General features: G+C 41.6%; 1 protein-coding gene across 38 annotated transcripts in view; it reads right to left on the reverse strand.

Annotated features, from left to right (window-relative positions):
• The window catches only part of RIMS2 (regulating synaptic membrane exocytosis 2), a 724,335-nt gene that overhangs the window by 250,239 nt on the left and 447,910 nt on the right, over positions 1 to 26,186 (reverse strand). For 32 of the 38 annotated variants that reach the window (XM_074986795.1, XM_074986786.1, XM_074986802.1 and 29 more), the window contains 2 exons: positions 11,122 to 11,278; positions 7,159 to 7,275 (listed from right to left, as the gene is read on the reverse strand). In XM_074986795.1, coding sequence (XP_074842896.1) covers positions 7,159 to 7,275; positions 11,122 to 11,278 — 274 coding nt within the window. The remainder of the gene's footprint in view (positions 1 to 7,158; positions 7,276 to 11,121; positions 11,279 to 26,186) is intronic. The other 6 variants (XM_074986776.1, XM_074986775.1, XM_074986777.1 and 3 more) reach the window with 1 other exon arrangement.

Raw genomic sequence — 26,186 nt, forward strand, 5'->3', positions numbered from 1 at the left:
GTAATTTATCTTTATTTTAATAAATCCTTTGTTGAAGTCCCAGACATGGCATTCTCATAAGCAAACTAGGGACATATAATCTAGATAATATTAGTATACAGTTGGTGCACACTTGTTAAAAAAACACACTCAGAGATTAGCTTTCAGTGGTTTGCTGCCCTAAGTGGACATATCTAACATGTTCTGCTGGTCCAATACTATTCAATATTTTCATTTCTGACTTGGACATATGTATGGAAATATGTGTACAAAATTTGCACCAAGCTGAGAAGCATTATAAGCACTTTGGAACACAAAATCAGAATTCAAAGGGATTGGTCTGAAATCAGCAAGAGAAAAAAATTCAATACAACAAGTATGAATTACTACCCTTAAGAAGTCAAAAATCAAATGCACAAACACAAAACAGGAAATAAATAGGCAGGAGTGCTGTTGAAAAGCATCTGGGAATTATAGTGAATCACAAACTCAAGTATTTGAAGATCATAATCACATCCCCCTTAACTTTAAAAAAAATAGCATGAGTAGAACTTGAAAAAAAAGAACTGAGGTGTTTGGTGTTTCGCTTTTCTGCCCAGTGAAGAGAGGGAGATGGCATCCTAAACATCTTAGGCCAGAAGTCTTCCCTTATAAAAGGTGAAGGCTTGAGGCCTTGCACTAAAGACATGTACTCTCTAAGGGTGCGTCTACACTTGCATTCCTTTTTTTGAAAGATGTATGCAAAGGAGGCAAATTGAAAATGCAAATGAGGTATAACTTTGCATATTTGGCACCTCATTTGCATATTCTAATTTCAGAAGAGCTTCTTTTGAAAGAAGAAAGCCAGTGTAGATGCTGCTCTTTCGAAGATGGGGTTTACTTTCGAAAGAGCAGCGTCTACACGGGCTTTCTTTCGAAAGAAGCTCATTTTTTAGACGTTTCATTGCTCTTTCTACTTCCTCCTTCGAAATATCGGTCTCACTCTCCATGCTCGGCAGAGATCTCATTCAGTTCTTTGATGAGTCTCTCTGAGATACTCGGGTCCAACTGTGCTTTGTATAGGTCAGTGCAATATCTCGTCTTCCACTGCACAATTTTCTTCTTGTTCATGAGCACCTCTTCGTTCTCATCTTCAACAGTCATTTACTTCAGCTGCCACTTCCTATTAATATTCCTGATCATCTTATACACCTCCCTGGTCTTACATTCACCATAATACCTCTCTGTATCTTCACACTGCTCCTCTAACCATTTCACCTTATCCTTTCTGGCCACTTTGCTTACCTCATTGCATTTCACCCTATATTGCTGTTCCGACCTCTTCTGATCTTCAATACTCTTTTCTCTTGGACCAACTTCAGGGCCTCCTGCATAATACACATTTTATTGGTCTCTTCTTCTGGAACAGTCTGCTCAATTGCCTCTTCTATATCTGTGGCTATCCCTTCAACTCTCCTATATAGGTCTTTCTCTGTGGCTGTATTCCTACTTTTCTCTTCCAGTGCTTTTCTGTATGCATTCCTTATTACTTCCTCACCTAGCCTCACCATGTCTATTCTTTTCTTAAACTGTGTCTTACACTTTCTCTTGAGTTTTAGCTTGATGTTTGCGATCACTAAACTGTGGTCCGAGTCTGTACCCATTCCTTGGATAGTTTGGCACTGCTGTACTTATGTTACTCATCTTCTACTTATTAAAATCATATTTATCGTGTTCTTGGACTTCCCATCATTCAATCACCATTTCAACTTCCTACAGTCCTTTTGTTGGAATCTCAAGTTGTATATCATCATCTTGTGCTCCATAGCAATCTCTGGTAGTTTCTTGCCTCCTTTATTTATTTTTCCATATCCAAACCTTTTCACGACTCTCCCCCAACCTTCATCATCTGTTCCAACCTTCATGTTCCAATCTCCTACAATGATCAACACATCTCTCTTTGGCTTCTCCTCCAGCATTTTTGTCAAGTCTTTATACATCACCTCAGTCTCTTTCTCCATACTGTCTGGCGCATGTGCATACACCTGAATGACTAAGATGTTGAATGGTTGTGCTTCAGATCTCACTACCATCATTCTTGCACTTACTGGTTTGTAACCTAACAATGCTCCTCTAGCTCTTTTGCTAATAAGAAATCCAACTCCTGCCTCATGCTTCGTTTTGTTCCCTGACCAAATGACTTTGCAACTGCACATCTCTCCCAATGCCATCTAACACACCTCTGCCAGTCCGAGTATATCACATAAGTATCTCTCCATCTCCTTCCAAAACAGCTCTAATTTTCCAGTCACCAACAGTGTTCAGACATTCCACATTCCTATTGATAGTGTATCTGTTAGTTGTAATTTTCTTTCCATAGCCAGCTTATCAACCCAACCCCGATTGCTCAATTGGTGTCGCGGACCTTGTTTATCCAGGCGATGTCCAAGCCAGAATCTTCTGTCATTTAGTTGTACTGGCATCAGATTTCATTCATATTGTTGTTTCATGGTCAGTGCATTATCATTCATCTGACCAACCCTCTTCCTTTATCCATACTTGGGACTGGCGTGGAATCCCCAGAGGCTTCATGGAGGCATTTATATAAATGCAGTGTTCTTTTTATAAAGGGTTTACAGCTGTTAAGAAACTGCATGCACAACATTAACCTCTCTCGCCTGTAACCAAAATGCAGAATGACAAAAGACACAATGGTGCTCTAAGAAATAGGTGACTCCTATCTAAAACCAAAAAGTGCCATTAGCTTTAATTCTATAACATCACAAAAATGCTGAAAAAACCACTTCCATTTCTGCACAACAGTCTTTATGTAACAGTGTGCATTTTTGCATGGAAAATTGTACTTTGTGCCTCAGTTGTCCAGCACTCAAAACCAGTTATGAAAAAAGAATGCAATTAAGCTAGAATTGTGTGGTAGGGTGAGGTCAGGAGATGAAGGACAAGAGTAAAAAACAGGGCAGATTTGGAGCTGACAATCAGAGCAGGAGCAGCTGAGGAGTAGGCTGCCCTAAATCAGTTAGGGCCAGCTGATCCCACTCAGGGCTACCTTTACAAACCCTTTCCCGTGCAGGGCAAGGGGGGAATGTGAGAGGTGATTAAGGAGAGATTAGAAGATAAGTGAGAAGAGGGAAGAAGACTCTGAGGAACAGCAGAGAAAGTAGAGGAGGCGGAGAGCCTCCGTAACCTGGGGCTGGGCTGCCCCCCAGACCAGGGGCCATGGAGGCTCAACCAGAGACTGTGGAGAACTGGTCAGCTGGTGGAGCTGATAAAGGAGGGGGAGTTTCTGCTGTGGCTGCTGCTACCTGAATGAAGGCGATATCAGGTAGGGTCATCTGGGAAAGTAGCCCAGGGAGAAGAGCTGCAGGAGTAACGGTAAAGGGGGTCCGGAACCCAGAACGAGTGGGTGAAGACTGGGTTCCCCCCAGACAACTCCTCTGCCCCAGTAATGAGGGTCCTATGGTGGGGCCAGTGGACTGTACAGAGGGCCTGGGGCCCAGGAACAAGGCTGACCTTGCCACACTTGATAGGCAGAGACCATTGGAAGTTGCTACAGGAACAAAGCTGTATAATTACACGTCTAATACATACCTCACATAACAGCAAGTCAATAATATGGCAGACCATGTAGAGAGGGAATTTGGCAGTGAAAAGTGTTAGAAATCACTGGGAGGCATACAAGTGGGCTTCAAGGCTGATGTCCAGAAAGTGGTTGCAGGAGGTGTGAGTTACTCTACTAATAAAACATGATCGGATACTTTTGTGGATTGTTCGTTTTTTGTTTTTAAATACAGAACAGTATAAAATTATTTGGGGAGGGAAAAACAAAGCAACATCAACCTGAGCACCTGTTGCCATGTTTGCATCACGATACAGTAAACTCTTTGATATCCTACATCCACAGGACTGCGAGGTTGCTGGATAATCAAATATTCTGGATAATCAAGAGTACTCACGCTGGGTGGGAGAGCAGAGGATCCTGCTGGCTGCACTCTGACACAGAGCAGCACTGAAAGGTCTGCCCCCCTGCGGGGGCAGGGGCATTACTCTCATGCTCTATACAAATCCCAGCCCTGACGCTGCTTCTCCATGCTCCCACCCAGTGTCCACTGACCAGATCTGCCTGTCTGTGAGTCATGCCAGTCATTCAAGTGTGCTGGTTAGTTAAACAAGAGTTTACTGTATTGTATGATGACAATTCAGAGTACCATTGTATTCATACAACACTACATTACTGCTGCAAACATCCCATTACTATGTCAAAGCTAACAGCTAACAGACTGTCACAACTCTTGTGTACTTTTCTGACCTGTCAATAAAATACCTAAAGCCTTCTCCACTCAAAGTTGGCTGGATCAGGGAATGTCTGCTTGATGTGATTCTGTTCACCACTCCCTACACAGCATGTGTTTGTTTGCATAGTAGCTAGGAGAGCACACTGCTTGAGACAAAAATCAAGCCTGAAAACAGTTTTTACAAAACGTATATGTGGGGCTTCAGAAAGACAGAGCTTCATGATTACTGACTGTATAACAACACCCAGGAATACACTGTTTTTCCTACCCTTTAAAAAAAAGACATTAATTAGTTAGAATCCTGAGTTCATTGCTTTAGGAGATCAAAATTAAATGAACTGGCCTCAACACCCAGCTAAGTAATATCCTTCCCAGTGATGGCATAATTACAGAATGCAGGCAAAGATTGTAATACAAGAAATCTGTAAAGATAAATATACAATCTGCCCATGTCTACACATACTCTCCCTTTTGGAAGAGGCATGTTAATAAGGCACTTCAAAACAGGCTAATGGGGCGCTGACATGCATATTCAGTGCCTCATTAGCATAACAGCAGCCTGGCGCGGGTCGAAAGTGCTGCTTTTGAAATGCAGACTGGCTGTACAGATGTGGGTGCTTCAAAATAAGTGCCACACTTCAAAATTCCCTTATTCCCATTTTGTTTTGGGAATAAGGGAATTTCAAAGTGTAGCGCTTATTTCAAAAGGCCCGCCTCTATACAGCCAGTCTGCGTTTCCAAAGCAGCACTTTCGAAACATACCTCGGTGCTATTATGCTAATGAGGCCCTGAATATGCATGTCAGTGTCTCATTAATGTGTTCCAAAATGCCTCATTAACATGCCCCTTCCAAAGGGAGGGGCATGTGTAGACACAGCCTCTATGTACTTTTTAACCATTAGAAATCTAAAACAAAAAGATCTGTTTGCTTCTCAGTATTTCACTTTTATGTATTTGCTCTGGTTTGTCAAAAATTCTGATAATTTTTTCCTAATATCTGACAATTTGCCCTGAGATTGTGTGCCTCATGTTTATGGACCATAGCAAGCATTAATGCCTTTATAAAACACAGTAGTATTTTTGTTCAACATATTTATAATAAAATAATATGGTTTCCTAAATTCTTAATTGTATTACAGTTAACTTCAGTTATATGATTTTGAAGTCACTCAGGAGATAATCTGACTTTACCAAGAATCTGCAAAAATAATAACTTGGCATACAATAACTGTATGAGGCCTTGTCTACAATAGAGCAATCAGTCAGCAGAAGTTTCAGTTGGAAGAAATCTGACAAAACTGTCAACAGATCATGGCCAGACTGCAAAGCGAATCAAAAGAGCAATCTGCTCTCTTGACATAACAGCCAACTGGAAGCACAGCAGACAGGGCTGCCCAGTGTCCTGGAAGCCCTGTCTGCCAACAGAGGGCCTCCTGGAATGTCCAGACCAGCATTCTGTCGACAAAACCTGTTGACATAGTCGTTCTGCCTCGTGGGGGGAGGAAGCAGCAGAATGCTGTTGACAGAAGTGCCGTATTCTGCCAATTTACTGTCAACTGAATGCCTTGAGAATGTGGATGCTCTGACCTCTCCAATGTAGACATAGCCTGAGTGCCCACAACATATGATACATGAAGATGGGAAAATATATTGGTACTGCTCATCAGAACTCAGCCCCCCCACCACCCAATGCAACAATATTTAGCAATCTTGTCTGTATAACTGCAGTGGATATATTGCTATCTTGATGCAGAAAATGTACTCAGATATTTTAAAACTAAAGGAAACAAATGCTTCTTCATTTTGTTTCATGACCCAAAGTCATGGTAGCAAGTGCCCTCCCATGGCACCCGAAGTAGTCTGGAAGATATCTCAGGAATATAGCAAAATGAACTGTGCTGGCCAATTGTATACTGTATCTCACTTTCAATTCATTAAAATATGTGAAGCCCTGCTTAGCAGAAGTCTTTGGAGAGAGATTTGCACTCTAAACACAAAAGGCTCAATTCTGATCTCAAAAAATGGCAAAGCAGATTATTTCAAGGGTAAGTGGTTCATCAAGTTAAGAACTGTTTGTGCCACATACTACATTTGCTATACGCATTTACTTCCACTGTACCCAATGGGAGTTTTACGCAAAAACTGAGTACAAAATAGTGAAAAGCGTAGGTGAAGGATACTGCTACATGTTTTTCAAAATATTCAACAAACTGAAGACCTTACATACACAGTAAAAAAACAACTTTGTTTAAGAAAATTAAAATAATCAAAATAAAATCAAATGCACAGGGGATCAGTCTCACTGCTAGTGTAAGAGATTCATCTTAAAGACATTTCTGGTTTTTTGTTTTTTTTTATTTTGAAGAGAATACAAGATGGCAGTTCAGGCAGCACTGTAAATTTTAAATATTAATCCACTAAAAAAGGCAGCAGAGATATCATCACCTTATGGAACTCTGAGGCTATATATGTTTCTGCAGTATTTTCATTAACTTTAGTGACCTAAATTTAGGATTAGTACAGGTTGAACCTCTCTCGTCCAGCACCCTTGGGACCCGTCCGGTGCCAGACAACAGGTCAATATTTTCTAGTACATGACCAACATTTCCACTGCTTACTGGGCTCTTAGAAGACATTTAGAGATAAATTACAGCTTAATAACAGCACAGAACTCTGACAGCCAGGACTGGTGGCTGTAAACAAACTTTATGGGACCATGGGATACTTGGCCACACCCATGATAAGTGGTCATCCAGCTAACTAAAATCATGCCGGATTGCAGAGTTTGCTGGATGAGAGTTCCGGATTAGAGAGGTTCAACCTGTATATCGCACTATAGACTAAAAACTATAGACTATCATTTTTCTAATTCCTTTGTGATTTTTACCTCTCTCTGTCTGGGGAGTAGTGGTCATCTATTACACGATGTCTATCCATTCGGTTCATGGTATTATAATGTGCAGGAGTAGATCGAGTCCCTCGAGGTCCCTGTTCCATATTCCTACTGAGGACATAAAAGCCATCAAAGTCTTAGGGTGTGTACTGGACCGTATCCTTATACTGGTTTGTAAATTTAGTTCTGTCAATGACAATGTCAGCTATTAAAAGTCTATATTTCACATACTTGGACTGTTACATAATTATAAGGCTCACGTTGAATTGTTGATGTACCAGCTATCATTATTTCCAAGTTAAAAGGCCCCACCCTCATGCCACAGATATTGTAACTTTAGCATAGGAGGGACCTTGAGCCATCACACTTATAGAGTGATGTACCCTAGAAGAAATCTGCTTTCTCCCTCAGAAATTTATTGTATGGAACTAGGATGTTCCAGGGCCTATCAAATAATTAGGCAGAGACAATCTATTATGGAGTGAAATGAGGACTACTAATAGTCGAAGTGGTGTCTTTGCCCGCAAAAGCTTATGCTCCAAAAAAATCTGTTAGTCTAGAAGGTGCCACCAGACTTTGCATTGTTTTTAATAGAAAATTTAACCTGCCAAGCAAATTACCCCTTGTACAAAACAATAGATATTAGTTTTGCAATGAAGAGAAGTAGCACAACAATTTAATTTGCATAATCTAGGCTTTTAAAGGAAGATGTATTTCAACTAAAACATCTTCCACATTCCAATAGCAACAAGTAATTATTATAGCAGGTGAATGCCCAGCTACACAAAAGTCTTACCATTTCAGTGTAATCTGAATTTTTACCACTGACTTCAATCTTAATTCTGGGGCCAGGAATTCACCCATATTTTATTCAACAAAAACACTGGCAAATATTGTCATCTAATGGTCCCTTTTTTCTGTATCTCCATACAATAAATCAATCAGTAATAGGAAGAAAGGAAGATAAACTTTGGAGTTACTAGTACTACCAGGTAAATGGAATAGGCCATTTTCATCTGTATGGTCACACAGTAAAGATGTTTAAGGCTATCATACATGCAGGAAACACATACATTTATTACCACTGTGTTAGAATTTTAATGATGAAAACAAGATAAATCAGAATCATAAAGTATTTCCATGCTCTTGGCATCTATGCCCTGTACTATGAAATCAAGAAATATGCAGAGATAGAAATCTCAGTAACAATACACATCAAACATTTAATCAGGTTAAGTTTTTGTTACGTACATGTGTGCATACTTACATATATGTGTGCATACGAAGTTCTGTTAACAAAATACTGAGGTTGCAAAGTCAGGCACTCAACTGTTAGGAAGTGCCAGAATTAAAGTTTGTGTGTATGAATTATGATAATCTAATTTAGCGTCACACAGAAAGTCTGTGACAGAGGTAGGAATAGAACTCAGTTCTCTCCTATGTTCAACTCTAAGGCCACAAATATAAAAGAACATTTTTTTTTGTCTTCTTGCCATCTTCGTTCTCATTAACTGTTCATCCTGTGCACTGAAAGAGGCACAAAAATATGATGGAACACATAGGCTGGGTCTATACTTGCTCCCAACTTCGAAGGGGACATGTTAATCAGGGTGATAGGAGATTACTAATGAAGTGCTGAGGTGAATACGCAGCACTTCATTTGGCTAATTCTCCCCCGCATCAAACTTTGAAGTGCCAGCATGCATGTAGCCATGGGCATTTTGAAGTGCCTGGGGTATGTCAAAGTGCCTTTACTCCTCAAAATTCACCACAGCACTTCATTAGTAATCTCCCGTCGCCCTGATTAATTCGCCCCCTTTGATGTTGGGGGCAAGTGTAGATAAACCCATAGATTATCCTAATCACATGCAAGAAGACACCAAAAGGTTGTAAATGTAACCTTAATTCTGCCATTTTTTAAGTTCTGAGTGCTTGAAACTGTCGCCCTAAGGTTATTTTAACTTTAAAAAGTTATTTCCTAGGTATGCTAAAGGCAAACTGAAAAACAAAAATCCCATCAAATGGAATCATATTAATTGTCCACAAAGGTTATTGGTAGTGTGAGAACCCAAGTACTTTAGATCCTTACCCAGTACACTTGCTCGATTATTTTCTAATCATGTCATATGTTCATAGATTATAAGACCTGAAGGTACCACTGGATTCATCAAGTTTGATTCTGACATAAGACAGGCCTTATAACTTCCTTGTACAGTAAAGCCATGATTTTGCAGACCCTGAGTTATCAGATTTTGGGAACAATGGACATCTCCCAGCTCCCCCATTGTTACCAAAGTCCACTTAATTGGTGCTCATAAAGTCCTAAATCCTGCCCTCCACCTTCCCCAATAAAGAAAAGTGACTTACTGGAGCCGCCTCTTCCAGACACCAAACCCTCCACCATGGCTTGAACTGCTGCCGCAGCTGCCCCATACTCCTCCCACAAGAGGTGGGGCGCATACATGCACAGGCCACTCTCATATGCACCCCACCCCTGGTGGGAGGAGCATGTGGTGGCTTTGGCAGTGGGTCCACAGAGGCCAGCTTCAACTGCATGGCGGGGACCCTCTGGCAGCAGGGTCTGGCGGCTCCTCCAGCACTGGTGGTCCCAGTGAATCAGGGTCTTTTTATTTTTTGGAGGGGAGAGGAGGGACTGGGGTTGGAAGAGCTGTGGGGGGCAGTAAACTCTCATATTTAATGGACTTACAGGTTTACTGGACACCCATCCCCACATTAGTCTGTTAAATCGAGGGTTTACTGTAGTAATCCCCGCTTTAAGCTCCATAGCTATGCTTGATTTATTCGGCCAGCCATACTTCGAAGCTGCTGTAGGCAAAATTAACGCAATGAAGTGCTTCTCACAGCAGTTCATTAGTAATCTCCCATCAGCCTTACTACCATGCCCACTTCCAAGAAGGGGGCAAGTGTAGACATAGCCTCAGTGTTTAATAGACAGTATTAACGTTATGGCTTGATCATCAGCTGGTATTAAACCAGTGCAACGTCACTGACTTCATGGGAGCTGCACTGAATTACAGCAGCCGAGGACTTGGCCCTTCAAAAAGACAATATACATCAAGAGGAAACCCATTCTAGTCCATAGGTCTACCTTTTCCCCCTCTTGACAGAAAGTATTTCCATGTGGGCAGTGTCTGTCCATGCTTAAATAGCACTTTCAGTCCTATATTAGCTATTGTCTTATGTAGTTGGGGACAGTGGGGCAGACAACTGCTGCAAGCCCCAGGCAAGGTGGCAGAGGGTCCAACTACTCAAGGATAGAAGGGGAATGGCCTAGAGCAATCAGACTGTAGCGCCACTCAGATTGCAATGCTGGGTCCCCCTCCTATCCTCTCCCAGCCACAAGGAGTGGAAGAGCAGTGCTGCCATGACAGTTCAAAGGGGCTCAGAGCCCTGGGCCCCTTTGAAATATCAGGCCCCTATGTAACTTTCCAGCCTGCATCTGCAGGCCTGGTTGGAGAGTCCTGATATTTGTTTCACAGGACATATCACAGGCTGCTTCTATATAAAAAATGACTGTAGAAGTTTTAATCTACTTTTGTTGCTTCCAAAATATGTCATATATCACTGAGAGTACATAATCTTTGGATTTCCTATGGCTTTCTTTATAAACATTGTAGTGGAAAATAGCCATCACTACTCTGCTTAAAAACAAAACCAAGAACATCTCACATCACAAAACCTTCAACTCTGTAAATCGCTCTTTAAAAAGACTGATAATTTCTATTGCTTTAAAATGAAAGCTACTTTGTGATAGACTGATGTAAAAAAGGAAGGAATAATTTACACAATTCCATATTATTTAAAATCATTTATTATTTCACAAAGAGTAAACCAATTACTCTGTGTTTTTGTCATTCACTGTTTTTCTTGGGGTCACAGTTATTTCAGACACCCTCATGGATTTCAACACTAATATTGAATCTACACATGATTTACCTTTGTGGAGGAGGAACACTGGGTGACCAAGATCTAGTCCGTCCTATACTATCTGAACGGTGAGGGGACCCTGACCGAGAGCAGTGATTGGATGACATCACTTGTTCTGGCACTGATAATGTTGAACTCTGTAGATCTCTTCCATTATGTCGGTAATCTAAAGAAAATATAAAAGATCAGCAAAACTGAAATCATATTTGGGTTTGTTTGTTTACTTTTTAATTTACTGAATTTGTAACATTTCTAAAGATGCCACAACAGATAATGAATAGGACAATGTTGTTTTAGCTGTTGACAGATTTATGATACGTTTGTTTTAAAATGCATATAACATAAAATATGAATATAAATATCTTTCCTACAGTCAGAATGGAATTTCCCTTTAAATGGCTGGGTCTTAAATTGTCATATATCCAAACTGTAATCTCAGGTAAAAAGATGATCTGTGAAGAGTATGATACAATAATTACTTTTATTTTTATTAGAACACAAAGATAAAAAAATAGTTACTATGATTTGTAACATGGTGTAATGCCATGATCCATCACAGACAGGAATTTTCATAATTCAAAATCCTTGAGAAATTGGTGATCTTAAATGAAAAGTAATACTCTCAGGGGCTGAAAGGGAAAAGGTTTGGGAATGCCTACTTCAGAATCATTCAAACAGCACTGACATACAGAAATGGGATTCCATTCTTGGGGTCAAATTTAAGCAGTAGTGTTTGCTTTGTAAGTGTACGTAAGAAGGACAATGTGGATGTTCTGTAGTTAACATCCTGGATGTTTAAATAGCACGAGTCATGAAAAGTCCTAACAGAAAATCTATCAAGCCATAACAGTACAAAGTGCAATCAGACGGCAAAATGCAAACAGCGGTCCTTTTTTATGTCAGCTGTACCCATTCAACAGACATCAACAGAAATAAATGGAATCAAAGGGGGAAAGAAATGGATAGAATTTCTAAGGGAATTCATATACACAAAGAAGAAGCCCATTTAATAACACATTCATGGAGAAGAAACTCAGTAGGATGAGCATATGAAAATGTAATATAAATTTGCAAGATGACAGAATCATTAAGGTGAAAATATATCTCCAGATTTTGAAGAAACTGCAGATAGGTAAATACCATCATACTGTCCTATTTAAATCTGCCACTTTCCGAAACTGAGGTCACTGCCCCAAGAACAATACCCTCTAGGTAAGAAATATAGGATCACTGATAGTGAACATATCTACAGGAGCTTCATGAGATTTGTCAGGACCAGATTCATATCCAATGATACAAGGAGCCACATCACAAGAGACAGAAGAATTTTAAATCTAATCCTGATGACAAAGGACTGCAGAGACACTGGTCTTCAAAGAGTTTATGACAAGCCATAGCAGTTACCCAATAAGCATGGATAGGTTAGGTTTTTCATCCAGAAGAAGGTAGTAAAGCAGTTTGGTGAGGGGTACTTAAAGGCATCCACAATGGTGTAATTGCACCACACTGAAAAATGTTGCCACTTAAAATTATAAATCCTTCTGGCAAATAAATCTGAAATAAAAGGACGAATTGAGATAGAACATATGGAACTCTACCCTGTCAAGAACCAAACTTTTCAAAGTTAGGGTTCTCAGCATGGGAGAGAGCAAGACAGTCTGATTCTCAGCAATTATTTGTAGGAATGGTCACTGCTACCTAAACTAAGCTGAGAATCATACAAGCTTGAGTTTAAAGCAGATTGTGTAATAATTAAACCTTTACATCTCATCTTGGCAGGACTTTGCTAACAGAAAGATACCGTTAGACTGACATGCAGACACCCCCATCGCCAGTGATGTCCCTTAATAGCCTGGTCTCTTCTTGGTGAAATGAACAGAAGACTATCAGTTTCTTGTTTAGGTAAATGGGAAAGATATTCACTGTTCTTGTCCCCAAATGCCTTGCTCAATGTCGCGAGGCACAACCTGAATCCAGTCAGTATGTACAATGGCATATAAGGTAAAGTTGTTTTCTTCCTTCTTCACCTCTCACTGGGAGAAAAACAGGGTAATCCCAGAGACAATGGGGTAACCTCATGTTCCTTTGTATTCTGTACAAATGTTTCATCTATTTCTGAAGTTACGCCTTCTGGTGAATGGAAGATCTCAAAGCTTGTGGACCCCCTTGTGGAATTCATATGCCTAAAGCAAGCAGACCTTCCGGCATCCACTCTTCAGCCAGTAGTTCTTGACAGCGTATTACATACATCAGAAGGCTGCCCACACCTCATAGTGAGCCAGTCCAGAACCCTCATACACAAAGTTGATCGTGTATCCTATCATTCCTTTCCTGGAAAAGGAATTCAACTAAAGCACGAACATTCATCCTCAACAGAGCAATGTTGTTTTCTGGCCTCATAGACTGCAGTCCACCCGAGAGCAGCTGCAAAACAGTACATCCATTTCCAGAAGTACAGCAGCATTGAAACGCTGTGCTGGAGTCCCATTTCACAGATTCACTTGGTTTTCACATAGCCACACCAGATCTCTGTCATGTCTTCATTAACTCATCAGGAACAGGATTTTGCCATGTTATTCCAACATTCTCCTACTTTAGGTACTTCTCAGTCTTGAACCCTGGTAACAAACTAATCCAAGCCAAATTGACTTAGAGCCATGGCTCCCATGAAGCATGACCGTGTCAAGCACTGCTAGTACCCATATATTTTATGCTTGACTCCAAGACAAAAGATGCAGCAATCACGCAAATCTGCAACCAACTTCTTCCTGCTACATTCACACATCTTCAAGTCTTAAGATTCCTTCTTTCTTCCTTTGTGTGGATCAAGGGAGAGAGATGCCATCCTGTAAAAGAAAACAGTATAAATACTAGCTGCATTTATCAACAAGATCTATCAATGTAAAAAGAGAAAACACCAAAACACTCAGTGTAGCAGATGTCCAACAGAATGCTCATTTAATGGGTCAAGAGAAAAAAGCCTTGAAATGTTGAGAGCTGACAGACATATTTATGTGCAAAGACCACTGGAGCAAAGTCTTGAGATGTCAGCGCCTTGATACCAATGTGCCAATACAACACCTTGGCTGTGTCTACACGTGCCCCAAACTTCGAAATGGCCATGCAAATGGCCATTTCGAAGTTTACTAATGAAGCGCTGAAATGCATATTCAGCGCTTCATTAGCATGCGGGCGGCAGCCGTGCTTCGAAATTGACGCTCCTTGCCGCCGCGCGGCGCGTCCAGACGGGGCTCCTTTTCGAAAGGACGCCGCCTACTTCGAAGTCCCCTTATTCCAATGAGCTCATGGGAATAAGGGGACTTCGAAGTAGGCGGCATCCTTTCGAAAAGGAGCCCCGTCTGGACGCGCCGCACGGCGGCAAGGAGCGTCAATTTCGAAGCGCGGCTGCCGCCCGCATGCTAATGAAGCGCTGAATATGCATTTCAGTGCTTCATTAGTAAACTTCGAAATGGCCATTTGTATGGCCATTTCGAAGTTTGGGGAACGTGTAGACATAGCCCTTGTGACACCAGGGCCTTCAGAATTGGAGTCAAATGTTTAAAGCATTTCTCTTAAATTAACATCTTCCTCACCACCATTTAATCAGACAAAAAACATTGGGTGTGTTTTTAGAAATTTTATTCAAGAACAAAAACATTAAAAGGTTAGCTAATTTATTATACTTTCACAAAATACCAAAAAAAGATAGATTGATCTTACAGTATAAATCAAGAGAGCCAAATCAAGGAATTAACAATAATACAAATTAGAATTATAAAGAACTTGAGATCAATTACTAATCTGATCATTGCATGAACAAAATCAGTAATCAAATCACAAAATTAACAAAATGACAAAGATTAAATGGCTTACTTGGTCTTTTGTTCTCTACGTAGTTTACTTCGCAGCTTACACTTTCCTTTGTAGAAACAATGGGTCAAGTTTTAATGTATTTAATACCCGTGATGTGTGGTAATTTTTGCTTTCAACCTATGTTAATCAATGTTCAATAGCAATTAGCTATGGGCTTGTATGCATGCACTTTTACTTCCCATACATATGTATGCATGCACTCCTAGAAAGGCTAGGATAAGAAGTCTTTTCCTGGAAGACTTCTATGTGCAGGCATTCAAATGTCCTCCTAAGGAAACACAAATAAAAAAGTTACTCAGAAAAAGATAAAGGATCATCTCTTCACCTTGCAGGGCTGTGGAGCTTTATAGTCAGTCAGAAAATGCAGTTTGGAGAATCAGATGATGTCTCGTGGCCAAGTTACTGTCAAGCTAGTAGGCATCATCCTCCAATCAACAGGCTGTTCTTTCATGTTTTGGCATCTACTTTCCTTCAGAGGAACGGAAGAAGTATCAGCCATCTGGTTGTCATTATGGTGATCTCAGGAGAAATGCACTCTCTTTTCTCATTTGCCAGATCTTTTAAGAGAGAAACCCATACTGGTACTGTCCCAAAGGAGCTCCTCCTCAATCTTCTGATCAAATTAGAGGATCACATTATCCAATCCTGGTCAGAAGAAGTCAGTCTGACCTTTGTTCCTTTTGGGGCCCTCCTTCCTAGAGTACTGGTTCTTTATCAAATCCACACGTCTGGTTGTTTTTCCGAAGTAGGCAGTGTTAGGGGAACAATAGGAGATGATGATTCCATGTTTTCAGTTGCCCTTATCTGAGTCAAAGTGTCAGAGCTCTTAAACAGCTTCCTGACCATCAGGTCCCAGCTGTTTTACACATTCTAATTTATGACTCACCATCCTTTGATTTAGAAAAGTTGTTCCTAATCCATTCTCAAGGTGCATGAGGCCTCTGGACCCCAATAAGAAATTGACAAATTGCTGCGTGGTATGGGAAACTGGTGAACTGTTTGAAAGGTTATTTCATTATATCAAGTTTCTACTTAATGCTTCATTCCTATAGGCCTATATGTCACACATTCAGAAACAATCTGGAGTCAGATTAAAAGATTAATGGAAAAGGCAGTTTAAGGTACAGGTCTCAAGAAAGTTACATCCTATGGCCATATATCTAAAACAACAAAAACAAAATAAATGTATTACTTAAGAAGTGCCAGAAAAACACATTCTACTTTACAAAACAAGGAAATTCTCCTGCACAAAGAGATAATGCTCAGAGACTAATTTATTTTTGATGAAATTGGTATTTGTAGAGAATGCAGGAAAAAGAGAAGGCTAGTATATGAAATGTGGTATACATGAAGCTTTTATGGGGGCTGTCAGATAGTCAGCAGAATCAGAAAGCATACAGCTGGACACTGGCAGACAGCTAAGACAACCCAGCCAAATAAATGATGGAGGTTACATTTACTACCTTTTGGTGTCCCCTTGCAGGACATTAGGGCTGTGTCTACACTTGCATTTCTTTCAAAAGAGGCATGCAAATGAGGGAAACTGAAAATGCAAATGAGGTGCAGATTTACATATATGGTGCCCATTTGCATATTATTCTTTCAAAAGAGCTTCTTCTATTAAAAAAAGGGAAGAAGGGTTCTTTCAAAGATGGAATTTACTTTCAAAATAGCCACGGCTACGCTGCTTTTCTTCTTTCAAAAGAAGCTTGAGACTCTGTCAACAGAACGCTTTATGTGTGTAGATACTCCCCAAGTTAGGTCAACAGAAGGCCCCTTCTGTTGACAAAACTCTCTAGTGTAGACACAACCAGAATGTTCCATCCTGTTTGTGCCTCTTTCAGTGCACAGGATGAACTGTTACTGAGAAGGAAGATATTGAACTAAGGTATTGATATGACTGTGATAAAGAAGAAATTGAGGAAAAAGTTGTATGGATGAGATAGGGCTACTAGAGGCATAATAACTGAGTAGGCAGCGATTTTATAGGGTTGTAGGGTATCATCCACTACCTCAAAAGGGAAAAAAAAAAGAACTAAAAGCATGTTGAGAACATAAGATACAAAGATGAAAATTCTGAGCAGATAGTACCTTGGATAATTTAGAAGTTACAGCAGATGAAACTTTTTTATATTTTAAATTGTTATATAAACTTAAGAAATTAAGCTATGTAGCTCAACAAACTGATAAAATGGCATTGTGAATATAACTCAAAATAGCTGTGTCTACACGTGCACGCTACTTCTAAGTAGCGGCACTAACTTCGAAACAGCGCCCGTCGCGGCTACACGCGTCGGGCGCTATTTCGAAGTTAACTTCGACGTTAGGCAGCGAGACGTCGAAGTCGCTAACCTCATGAGGGGATCGGAATAGCGCCCTACTTCGACGTTCAACATCGAAGAAGGGACCGTGTAGACGATCCGCGTCCCGCAACGTCAAAATTGTGGGGTCCTCCATGGCAGCCATCAGCTGGGGGGTTGAGAGATGCTGTCTCTCCAGCCCATGTGGGGCTCTATGGTCACCGTGTGCAGCAGCCTTTAGCCCAGGGCTTCTGGCTGCTGCTGCTGCAGCGGGGGATTCATGCTGCATGCACAGGGTCTGCAACTCGTTGTCGGCTCTGTGGATCTTGTGCTGTTTAGTGCAAGTGTGTCTGGGAGGGGCCCTTTAAGGGAGCGGCTGGCTGTTGAGTCCGCCCTGTGACCCTGTCTGCAGCTGTGCCTGGCACCCTTATTTCAATGTGTGCTACTGTGGTGTGTAGACGTTCCCTCGCTGCACCTATTTTGATGTGGTGCTGCACAACGTCAATGTTGAACATCGACATTGGCAGCCCTGGAGGACGTGTAGACGTTATTCATCGAAATAGCCTATTTCGATGTCGCCACATCGAAATAGGCTACTTCGATGTAGGCTTCATGTGTAGACGTAGCCAATATGTTTTAAAAGCCTGAGCATTAAAATGTTTAATGTTATCCTACTACATTTGAAATGACACCTGAAAATCTGTTTTATAATGGAAATGCAAGAATCAGCTGTGAAAATTAGAATAATTAGAAATGTACTGTATCTTAAAAATAATTTGTGATATATTATAGCCAGTATGCTCACAATACATTTTCTTTAGTTCCATAGGGGATCCTATTAGCTCTGGTAATGTTTAATATCTTCATTAAAAATCTCAAGAAGGGGTAAACAGTATGCTAATTGAATATGCTGGTTATATTAAATTGGAAGCTGTTGCAGGCACTAGGGAGGATAGAAAAATAATTTAGTTTGTCCAAGAAGAAGCTAAAAATATGGAGAGAATTAGATTTAACCTGGAAAAGCACAAGTTAAGAAACATGGGAAATAATAACCAGTAAACAAATTCAGTATTAAAAATATAAGTAAGCTTTTCTCTGCATATGCACAGGTAGAGTATTATGTATCATAAACATGACAATTCCCTTTTATATGGCACTTGCAGACGTGCCAAGCTGTACATGGGTCCTTAATTCAATAAAGGGATTTTTGGGAGTGTGGTTGGAGGATGGAAAATAAAAGGAAAATATACATGCTTTACTTAACTGATTGTATGGTTCAAATATAATTTTATTTTTATGAAGTTAATTTTTATTTTTTATTTCTTAAAAAGGGGTTATTTTTTCTGTTTAATATTTTTATTTATTAAATTTGAGATATTTTAAAAATGAGAATTCCATAGGGACTCAAGGCAGAGGCTGGAGAGTGTTGCGGCGGGGGGAGGGGCTGAGGGCAGGGTGTAGGGGCTGCAGAAGTCAGGGCAGAAGCTGGGGGATGTAGGGGATTAGGACAGGGAGGGTGGGGGAGTGAAGAAGTCAGGGTTGCAGAGTGAGGAGGGGCTTAGGGTAGGGTGTTGGGATGGGGGTGGGGGTTAAAGAGTCAAGGCTGGTGGCTAAGGAGGTGCTTGAAGGCAGAGGACCGAGGGTTTGTGGGGATGCAGAAGTCAGGGCCGGGAGTGAGGAGGGGCTGAGGGCAGAGTGCTGGGCCATGCGGGGCTCAGGGCAGGTTGAAGTGTTTGGGGACACAGGAGGGGCTCAGGGCAGGGGTGGAGATGTAGAGGGGTGCAGGAGACAGGGCAGGGGCTGGGGTGTGCGGGGTGCTCATGGCAGGGAGGTTGGTGGCGGGGAGAGAGGAGATGTTTGGGGAGAGTGGGGGCAGCTGAAGCCACTTGCTGTTCCCCTCCCAGTACTGATGTACAATAAAGGATTTAAAGAGCTGCATATCTGAAGGCTGGCCAGACACAACTAAAATACTCATTTTGTATCTGATCACTTTCTTTAAGAAAATAACTAACTAAAGGAAAGGCAGATCTAATCTACCTGGATTTCAATACAGTATTTGACACAGCCCTATATGGGAAATTATTAAATTACAGGAGATGGTGATTAATTTGTGAATCAAAAGGTAGGTAACAAACTGGTTTAAGGGGAGACTATAATGGGTCATGCAGAAGGTGAACTGTCGGTCTAGATGGAGGTTATTAGAATACTGCACGGAACTCAACTCTCATCTATTTAAGATTAATTCAGACTGGAACAGGAGCAGAGATGGGCTACTGGGATGTAAGAGGAATGAAAAACCTACTTTATGAGAGGAGATTTGTTTAGATTAATAAAATGAAGTCTGAGGGGAGATAGGATTACTTTCCATAAATACATTAGAGAAATAAACATAAGGAAGGTAGAGGAGTTATTTAAACTAAAGACCAATATAGACACAAAAACAAATGGGTAAAATTAGCTATCAGTAAATTCAGGGACTCATAATTGCTTCTGGGTATTCTCAAGAGTAGGAGGCAGGGATGCTGGCGTATGCCATAGGGACTTTGCAAGCTCCAAGTACACATCATTTATAAAAAGACCTACCCATCCTCAGGGCTGACGGCTGCAGCATTTTCACTAATTTATAGGTATTCTTTTGGACAAATTCAGTTTGAACACTGAAGGCTGGAACTGTCCTCCTTAAAAGCATCTGGTAAGATTTAAAGTCGTCTGAGACATGGGACACTAAGTCTGTGATAGCAGAATCATTCAGTGAACATAATGATAAATGCAGTGGAGCCAAAACCTATCCTGGAGTAAAGTGTGATTTTATTGCTGCTATATAGATTTAATACAGATGGTGCACAAGGAGAAATAGATGGAGAATTTGGGGACCTCTACCAAGAATGAACAGTTGACTGGGATAATGGGACATCCTATAGATGGTCGGGGGGCGCATTTCAGCAAGGAAGCCAATAGGTGCTGGTACAAGCTCAGATGTCCCTACGTGGAGCTAAGGACTGATGTTGATTGTCCATTAAAGGTCTAGAAGACTTCTGAGACTTCTTCTTCTGAGACCCTTGGAGGAAATGTGGAAGAAGATGATCACAGACTTAAGAATGAGGAGCTCCCCAAATGATTTGTAGGAATGGATGGGCGAAACCTGATGAAGCTACCACACACTCCAACCAATCCAAAGGCCATTGCTGCATTGACTTTACAGGTGGTACTGAAGACTGTGTCAGTATGGGCTGGAGACCTGAAGCCACATTAAAACTGAGTGCCAGCATCAGTGCCAGGACTAAAGACCATATCAAGGCCAACACTGGTAACAGAGCAGAGATAAGTCCTGTTGGTGCAAAGGCCGGAACTAATATGACTTTGGGAAAGAATGTCTTGGCATCAATGACAGGACATGTATCACCTCTCTAGTGGGCCTACTATCTGATACAGAAAATACAAGGTCATATGGCAAAGGAACAAATTCATATCATGCTGTTACCTTTGAAAAATCCCTACAGAAGAGCACTCCTGAAACAGAGGAGAGTTAGTGTGACAGTGGCCCACTCACCTTTCACCAGCGCTTTCTGGTGCCCAGGTGCCTGCCTGTACCTTTTTTCTAAGTTCACAGTGTTGCGTGTCCACTACTGCGTTGTTTAGGTGGATCTTCAGTGGCTCAGCCCTCTCATTGTTTGAGCACAAACAAACAGACCCCTTCTGGGGTAAATGGTACAACAGGGCCTACAGCAGCACCCTCAGTTTGAACTCCTGTTACCCGTCCTCAGGCTCAGTCTGCAATTTGACTAACAGGGGTTATCACAGTACCCTGGTTGGCATTTTCATCTGTAACTCTTTCCAGTCTCTGTGCTTGTACCCTGCAACAGGGCCTATCCCCATAACCTCATTTGGTATTAGCCTCCAGCCTGCCCCTGGGCTCAGGTCCTTAATCAGTCCAACTGAGCCTATCATGGTATTTCAATTGGTTGACTTGCGGCCCTCCTTAGGCTGACTTGCAAAGGCTCTGCTCTGGTATGGAACAGCACCTCCAGGTCTTCCTCCCTGGAGACTCTTTGCCTCTTTTCCCAGCTCTCCAGCTGATCAGTCTTTCAGTTCTCTTCCAGGGCACATCAAAGTACCCAAATGAGGCTTGGTTAAATGTCCTTTTCTTGGGTTTTTAAGTCCCTTTCCCAGTGGGTACTTGGGGAGACCAAACCAGCACTCTATTCCAGGAACTGACCCAGGGACTCCACAAGAAGCAGGCACTTGCATACCTTTAGCTAATCACTAGATTTTCCTGGGCCACTGCTCTGTGGACCTTTTACTTTCTTCAACCATGTCTGAGTCATGGCAGCCAGCCAGCAGCACCTTCCTTGCTCCCCTGGTCCCTGCAAACAGCTGCTCTTGAATCCCAGCAGCCAGTCAGGAGCTCCTTATTTGTTCCCCTGGTTCCTGCCAGCAGATTGAAGTTCTCTGTCTACCACATCCTTTGTAGAGAGGCTTGCTGGGCTCTGACTGGCTGCTTCCCATGCAGCCTCTCAGGGAAGCTTGGAGGACTCCACTCTTCTGCTCTTTTTCTGGGGTATGGTGGGAACATGAGGTCTCCAGGACGAGGCATTTGGGCTTGTGCACCTCATAATGCAGAACAGAAAGGCAGAGTAAGTCAACTGCAGTCTGATAAGCTACCAAGGTCAAGAAGTTCGGTGCTGAAAGCATGGTTAGTACTGGACTCACCTGATAGAGTAAATATTCTGGTACCTTTATGATCCTGCCTTTGTACTGAAGAGCATCCCTGCTCCACCTTGGGCAGTGATGTCCCACACTTCTCCCACAACTGGAGGAAAAAATTTTCTGAGCCCTGGAATGGCCCCAGTTAGTCTTCAGAGGTCTTTTCTTAGGGCAACCAAAGGACAGTGAATGGTCACTTTCTCTCCAGGGAGACAGGTCTAAAACCAGTGATATGTCTAGAAATCTGACTGGGCTCTGAAGATTGATCGGGAGGGTGGTCCACAGAAGGCCTCAGGCCCAAATCTGGCATCAAGTCTTAGTCCATGGTGTGTTTTTAAATGCAGTCCAGGGCAAGCTCTGTCCTTTTCTTAAAGGAGTGACAAATGATACCGCTAAGAAAAATGGTCTGGTTTTCGTGCTCTGGGTCCATGAACACCTAAGTGGAACATCCATTTGCAACCATGCAAAGAATAAAAAAATCAGTCTGGAAAGTTCTATATTCAAATGTGAGTAGACTTGGTACGGCTTCTTAACGTGAAAGACAATGTTTCATGCTCATGTATTTTATGACTCAAAGATGCCTCTTAATAAAGACTTCACAGTATTTGCTTCCCTTAAGTTAAATATTTTCACACAAGGTTATATAAACACTACTCTGTTACAGTATGTTTTAATACAAATCTTTATTTAACAAAGTGAATATAGGTTAAAATATAGATAAAAATAAAATGTTAATTTTTAAAGTTGAGATAACAGTATTGTTACTCATCATTTGTTTTTGTAGACTTCAATGCATCCCTTCCGCATCTAAAGATCAAGGTCCAGGCAAAAGAGAGGTATGATTTAAATTAAGTTCATCCATGTGCCATTTGTCTTGTTATGCTAGGGGGAAATTTTAGCCTCATTGAAATCAACAGTGAAACTGCCATTGACATCAATGAATTTCATCCTACAATTTCCCAATTGTACATCACAGAATCCTTCCCTGCTTATGGAGAAAGGCGGTGCAAACACTGCAATTGTGTCTATACTAGACCCCTTCTTTGAAGGGGGCATGGAAATGACATGGGCTGGGGAATATCAATAAAGCAGTGCCATGCATCTGCAGCACCTCATTAGCATAACTTCAAAGTGCTGACAGGCAGTATAGAGGCAGGCGCTTCAAAATATGTGCCCAACTTCGAAATTCCCTTACTCCCAAAACAAGGTTGACCTCTGATATTCCCCAGTCCATGTAATTTCCATGCACCCTTCAAAGAAGGGAGCTAGTGTAGACATGGCCTGCCTGTCTACCTTTTCTGGTGAAAGGAATCCCCTCCAGAATCCACCTGCATTGTCCAGGAGGCACAACAGTGAACATCTATGCCAACAGAGGTGACATTCTAAAAAGTGTTATTTGAAGTCTGTCAATTTTAAAATATGTTAATTGACTTCAAAGGTTAAAAAAAATTCCAGTGCACACTGAAAATAAAAGGCATGGGGAGAAACAGGAAATCCAAAATCATAATGGCACTGGAAATAGGACTTAAAATGTAAGCATCCAAAACAAAAGAGAAAATAGGCCCTGATCCAGAGAAGCACCAAGTCTCAAATGCTGCATACATTTACATATGTTTAATATTAACCACCTGAAAAAATCTCAGCAAAATAACTGATTTCAGTAGGATTGCTCACATGCTTCAAGTGCAGGAGTGGGGCATCAGTGTTGTGGGCTGGGTGAAAACATTTTTTAAGTTGTTAAGTTTTGTGACAGGGTCAGTACCACTCTTGGGGCCTAAACGTGAAGGGAACTTCTGAACTGAGTGCTGGCTGGAAGAGGCTTGCAGCTGTAAACAAAGGAACTTCTTCTTGTTTGCTTTCTCCTATGTCCATGGAAACATTATTTGTAAACAAATCTGATTGCATCAAAGCTACCTGACTCTACCATCTGTTTCATGGACTTGCTGTTCAGGTGAAAAAAAAATAACAATAACTTGCATAATTTTATGTATACATATACTGACACATTTCCAATTGAGGAGGAGTATAATCTTCGAACAGTTGGAAATCAGTGGGAATCCTGGCTTGCTTAAAGTCATGCACATGCTGAGGTGCTTTCCTGGATGAGGGCTTTATTCTTTTCATTTCTCATCCCTAACTATTTTAAAATTCCCTATGAATTTCAGCTATAATATTTGCATATTACTCATAAAAAGTAAAACTAGCTGTGACAACATTTGATCCTTTTTAAAATATACTTGTTATTAAGTAATTAGCCTAGAAAAACAAATGGGTATCAAGGGCATTCACTGGTGGCTACATACAGAATTTAACCTGATCAGCTCCATGTGTGGATGTTTTAATTCTGGAAAAAAGTTCCCAGTTCCTGTTTAGATTAAGCCAATTTAGGTAAGTCGACACTTCAGTTAAAAAACAGCGGCTGTCCTGTTCCAGAGGAGTTGGATTTGCAAGGCTGGGGCTCATGGACTCTTTAGTTATGGTGCAGACATCTGGGTTTGAAATGAAGCCCAGGTTCGAGAACCTTCAGATGTAGAGGCTCTTGGAGCTCGTGCTATACTCTTTGACCAAATTTTTGTACACCAGTTATAAAACCCTGCAGCCCAAGACCTGCAAGCAGATGTCAGCTGGCATCGGCCAGTCATATATGTCTAATTGCAGTGCAGACATACCGTTTGAAAAGCACCCTTGTTCCAGGATCATCTTCATTACTTTCAAGTGTAGGCCAGTCTTTAGAAGGGACACAGGGAAAAGATGTGTGCAACTCTCCTTCACTGTTTGGTTTCATTAACCAAAATCCATCAGGGGTCAAATTAAAGCACATTGTTGAAATCTACTTAAGCTGAGTCTACACTACGAGATACATCAAATTTATTAATATTGATTTTGTAACTCTGGAATTTATAAATTCGATTTTAACTATCCTCACCTCCCCACGTGCTTCTCACCAAACCGACTTATTGCTGCCACACTCAACTGGCAAACATCAACTGTTGCAGTAGTGCATTGCGGAAACCTATCCCACAGTTTCGTCATCCCCATAGCATTCTGGGTATGCTCTCTGGTCTCTGACATCATCTTCCCACATTGCATTTTCCTCATTTCCGTCCCTCCCATGTTAAGCAACCATCACGGAATCACAGAATCACAGGGCTGGAAGGGACCTCAGGAGGTCATCTAGTCCAGCCTCCTGCTTCAGCAGGATCAACCCCTACTAAGTCATCCCAGCCAGGACCTTGTCCAGCCGGGACTTAAAAACCTCAAGCGACGGAGAATCCACCACCTCTCTACGCAACGTATTACAATGCTTCACCACCCGCCTGGTGAAGAAGTTTTTCCTAATATCTAACCTACACCTTTCCCTCTTCAGCTTCTGACCATTACTCCTTGTTCTGCCATCTGACATCACTGAGAACAGTTTCTCACCCTCCTCTTTAGAGCTCCCCTTCAGGAAGTTGAAGGCTGCTATTAAATCACCTCTAAGTCCTCTCTTCTGTAAACTAAACAAGTCCAAATCCCTCAGCCTATCCTCATAGGTCTTGTGCTCCAGACCTTTAATCATTTTTGTTGCCCTTCGCTGAACCTGCTCTAGCAAATCCACATCCTTTTTATACTGGGGGGGGCCCACAACTGGACACAATATTCCAGATGTGGCCTCACCAGTGCTGAATAAAGAGGAATAACTACTTTGTAGATCTGCTCCAAATGCTCCTCCTAATGCACCCCAGTATGCCGTTAGCTTTCTTGGCTACAAGGGCACACTGTTTACTCATATCCAGCCTTTCATCCACCATAACCCCGAGGTCCCTTTCCATCGTACTGCTGCTGAGCCAGTCGGTCCCCAGCCTGTAACAATGTTTGGGATTCTTCCACCCCAGGTGCAGGACTCTACACTTCTCCTTATTGAACCGCATCAGATTTCTTTTGGCCCAGTCCTCCAATTTATCCAGGTCCCTCTGGATTCTCTCTCTACCCTCCAACGTATCTACCTCTCCCCCTAGTTTTGTGTCATCCGCAAACTTGCTGAGGGTGCAATCCAGTCCCTCATCCAGGTCATTAATAAAGATGTTGAATAACACCGGCCCCAGAACAGAGCCTTGCAGCACTCCGCTTGAAACAGACCGCCATCCAGATATTGAGCCATTGACCACTACCCATTGGGCCCGACCATCAAGCCAGCTTTCTATCCATCTTATAGTC

The sequence above is a fragment of the Carettochelys insculpta genome, chromosome 2 (genome assembly GCF_033958435.1).
Source record: "Carettochelys insculpta isolate YL-2023 chromosome 2, ASM3395843v1, whole genome shotgun sequence".
Taxonomy (NCBI): Eukaryota; Metazoa; Chordata; order Testudines; family Carettochelyidae; genus Carettochelys; species Carettochelys insculpta.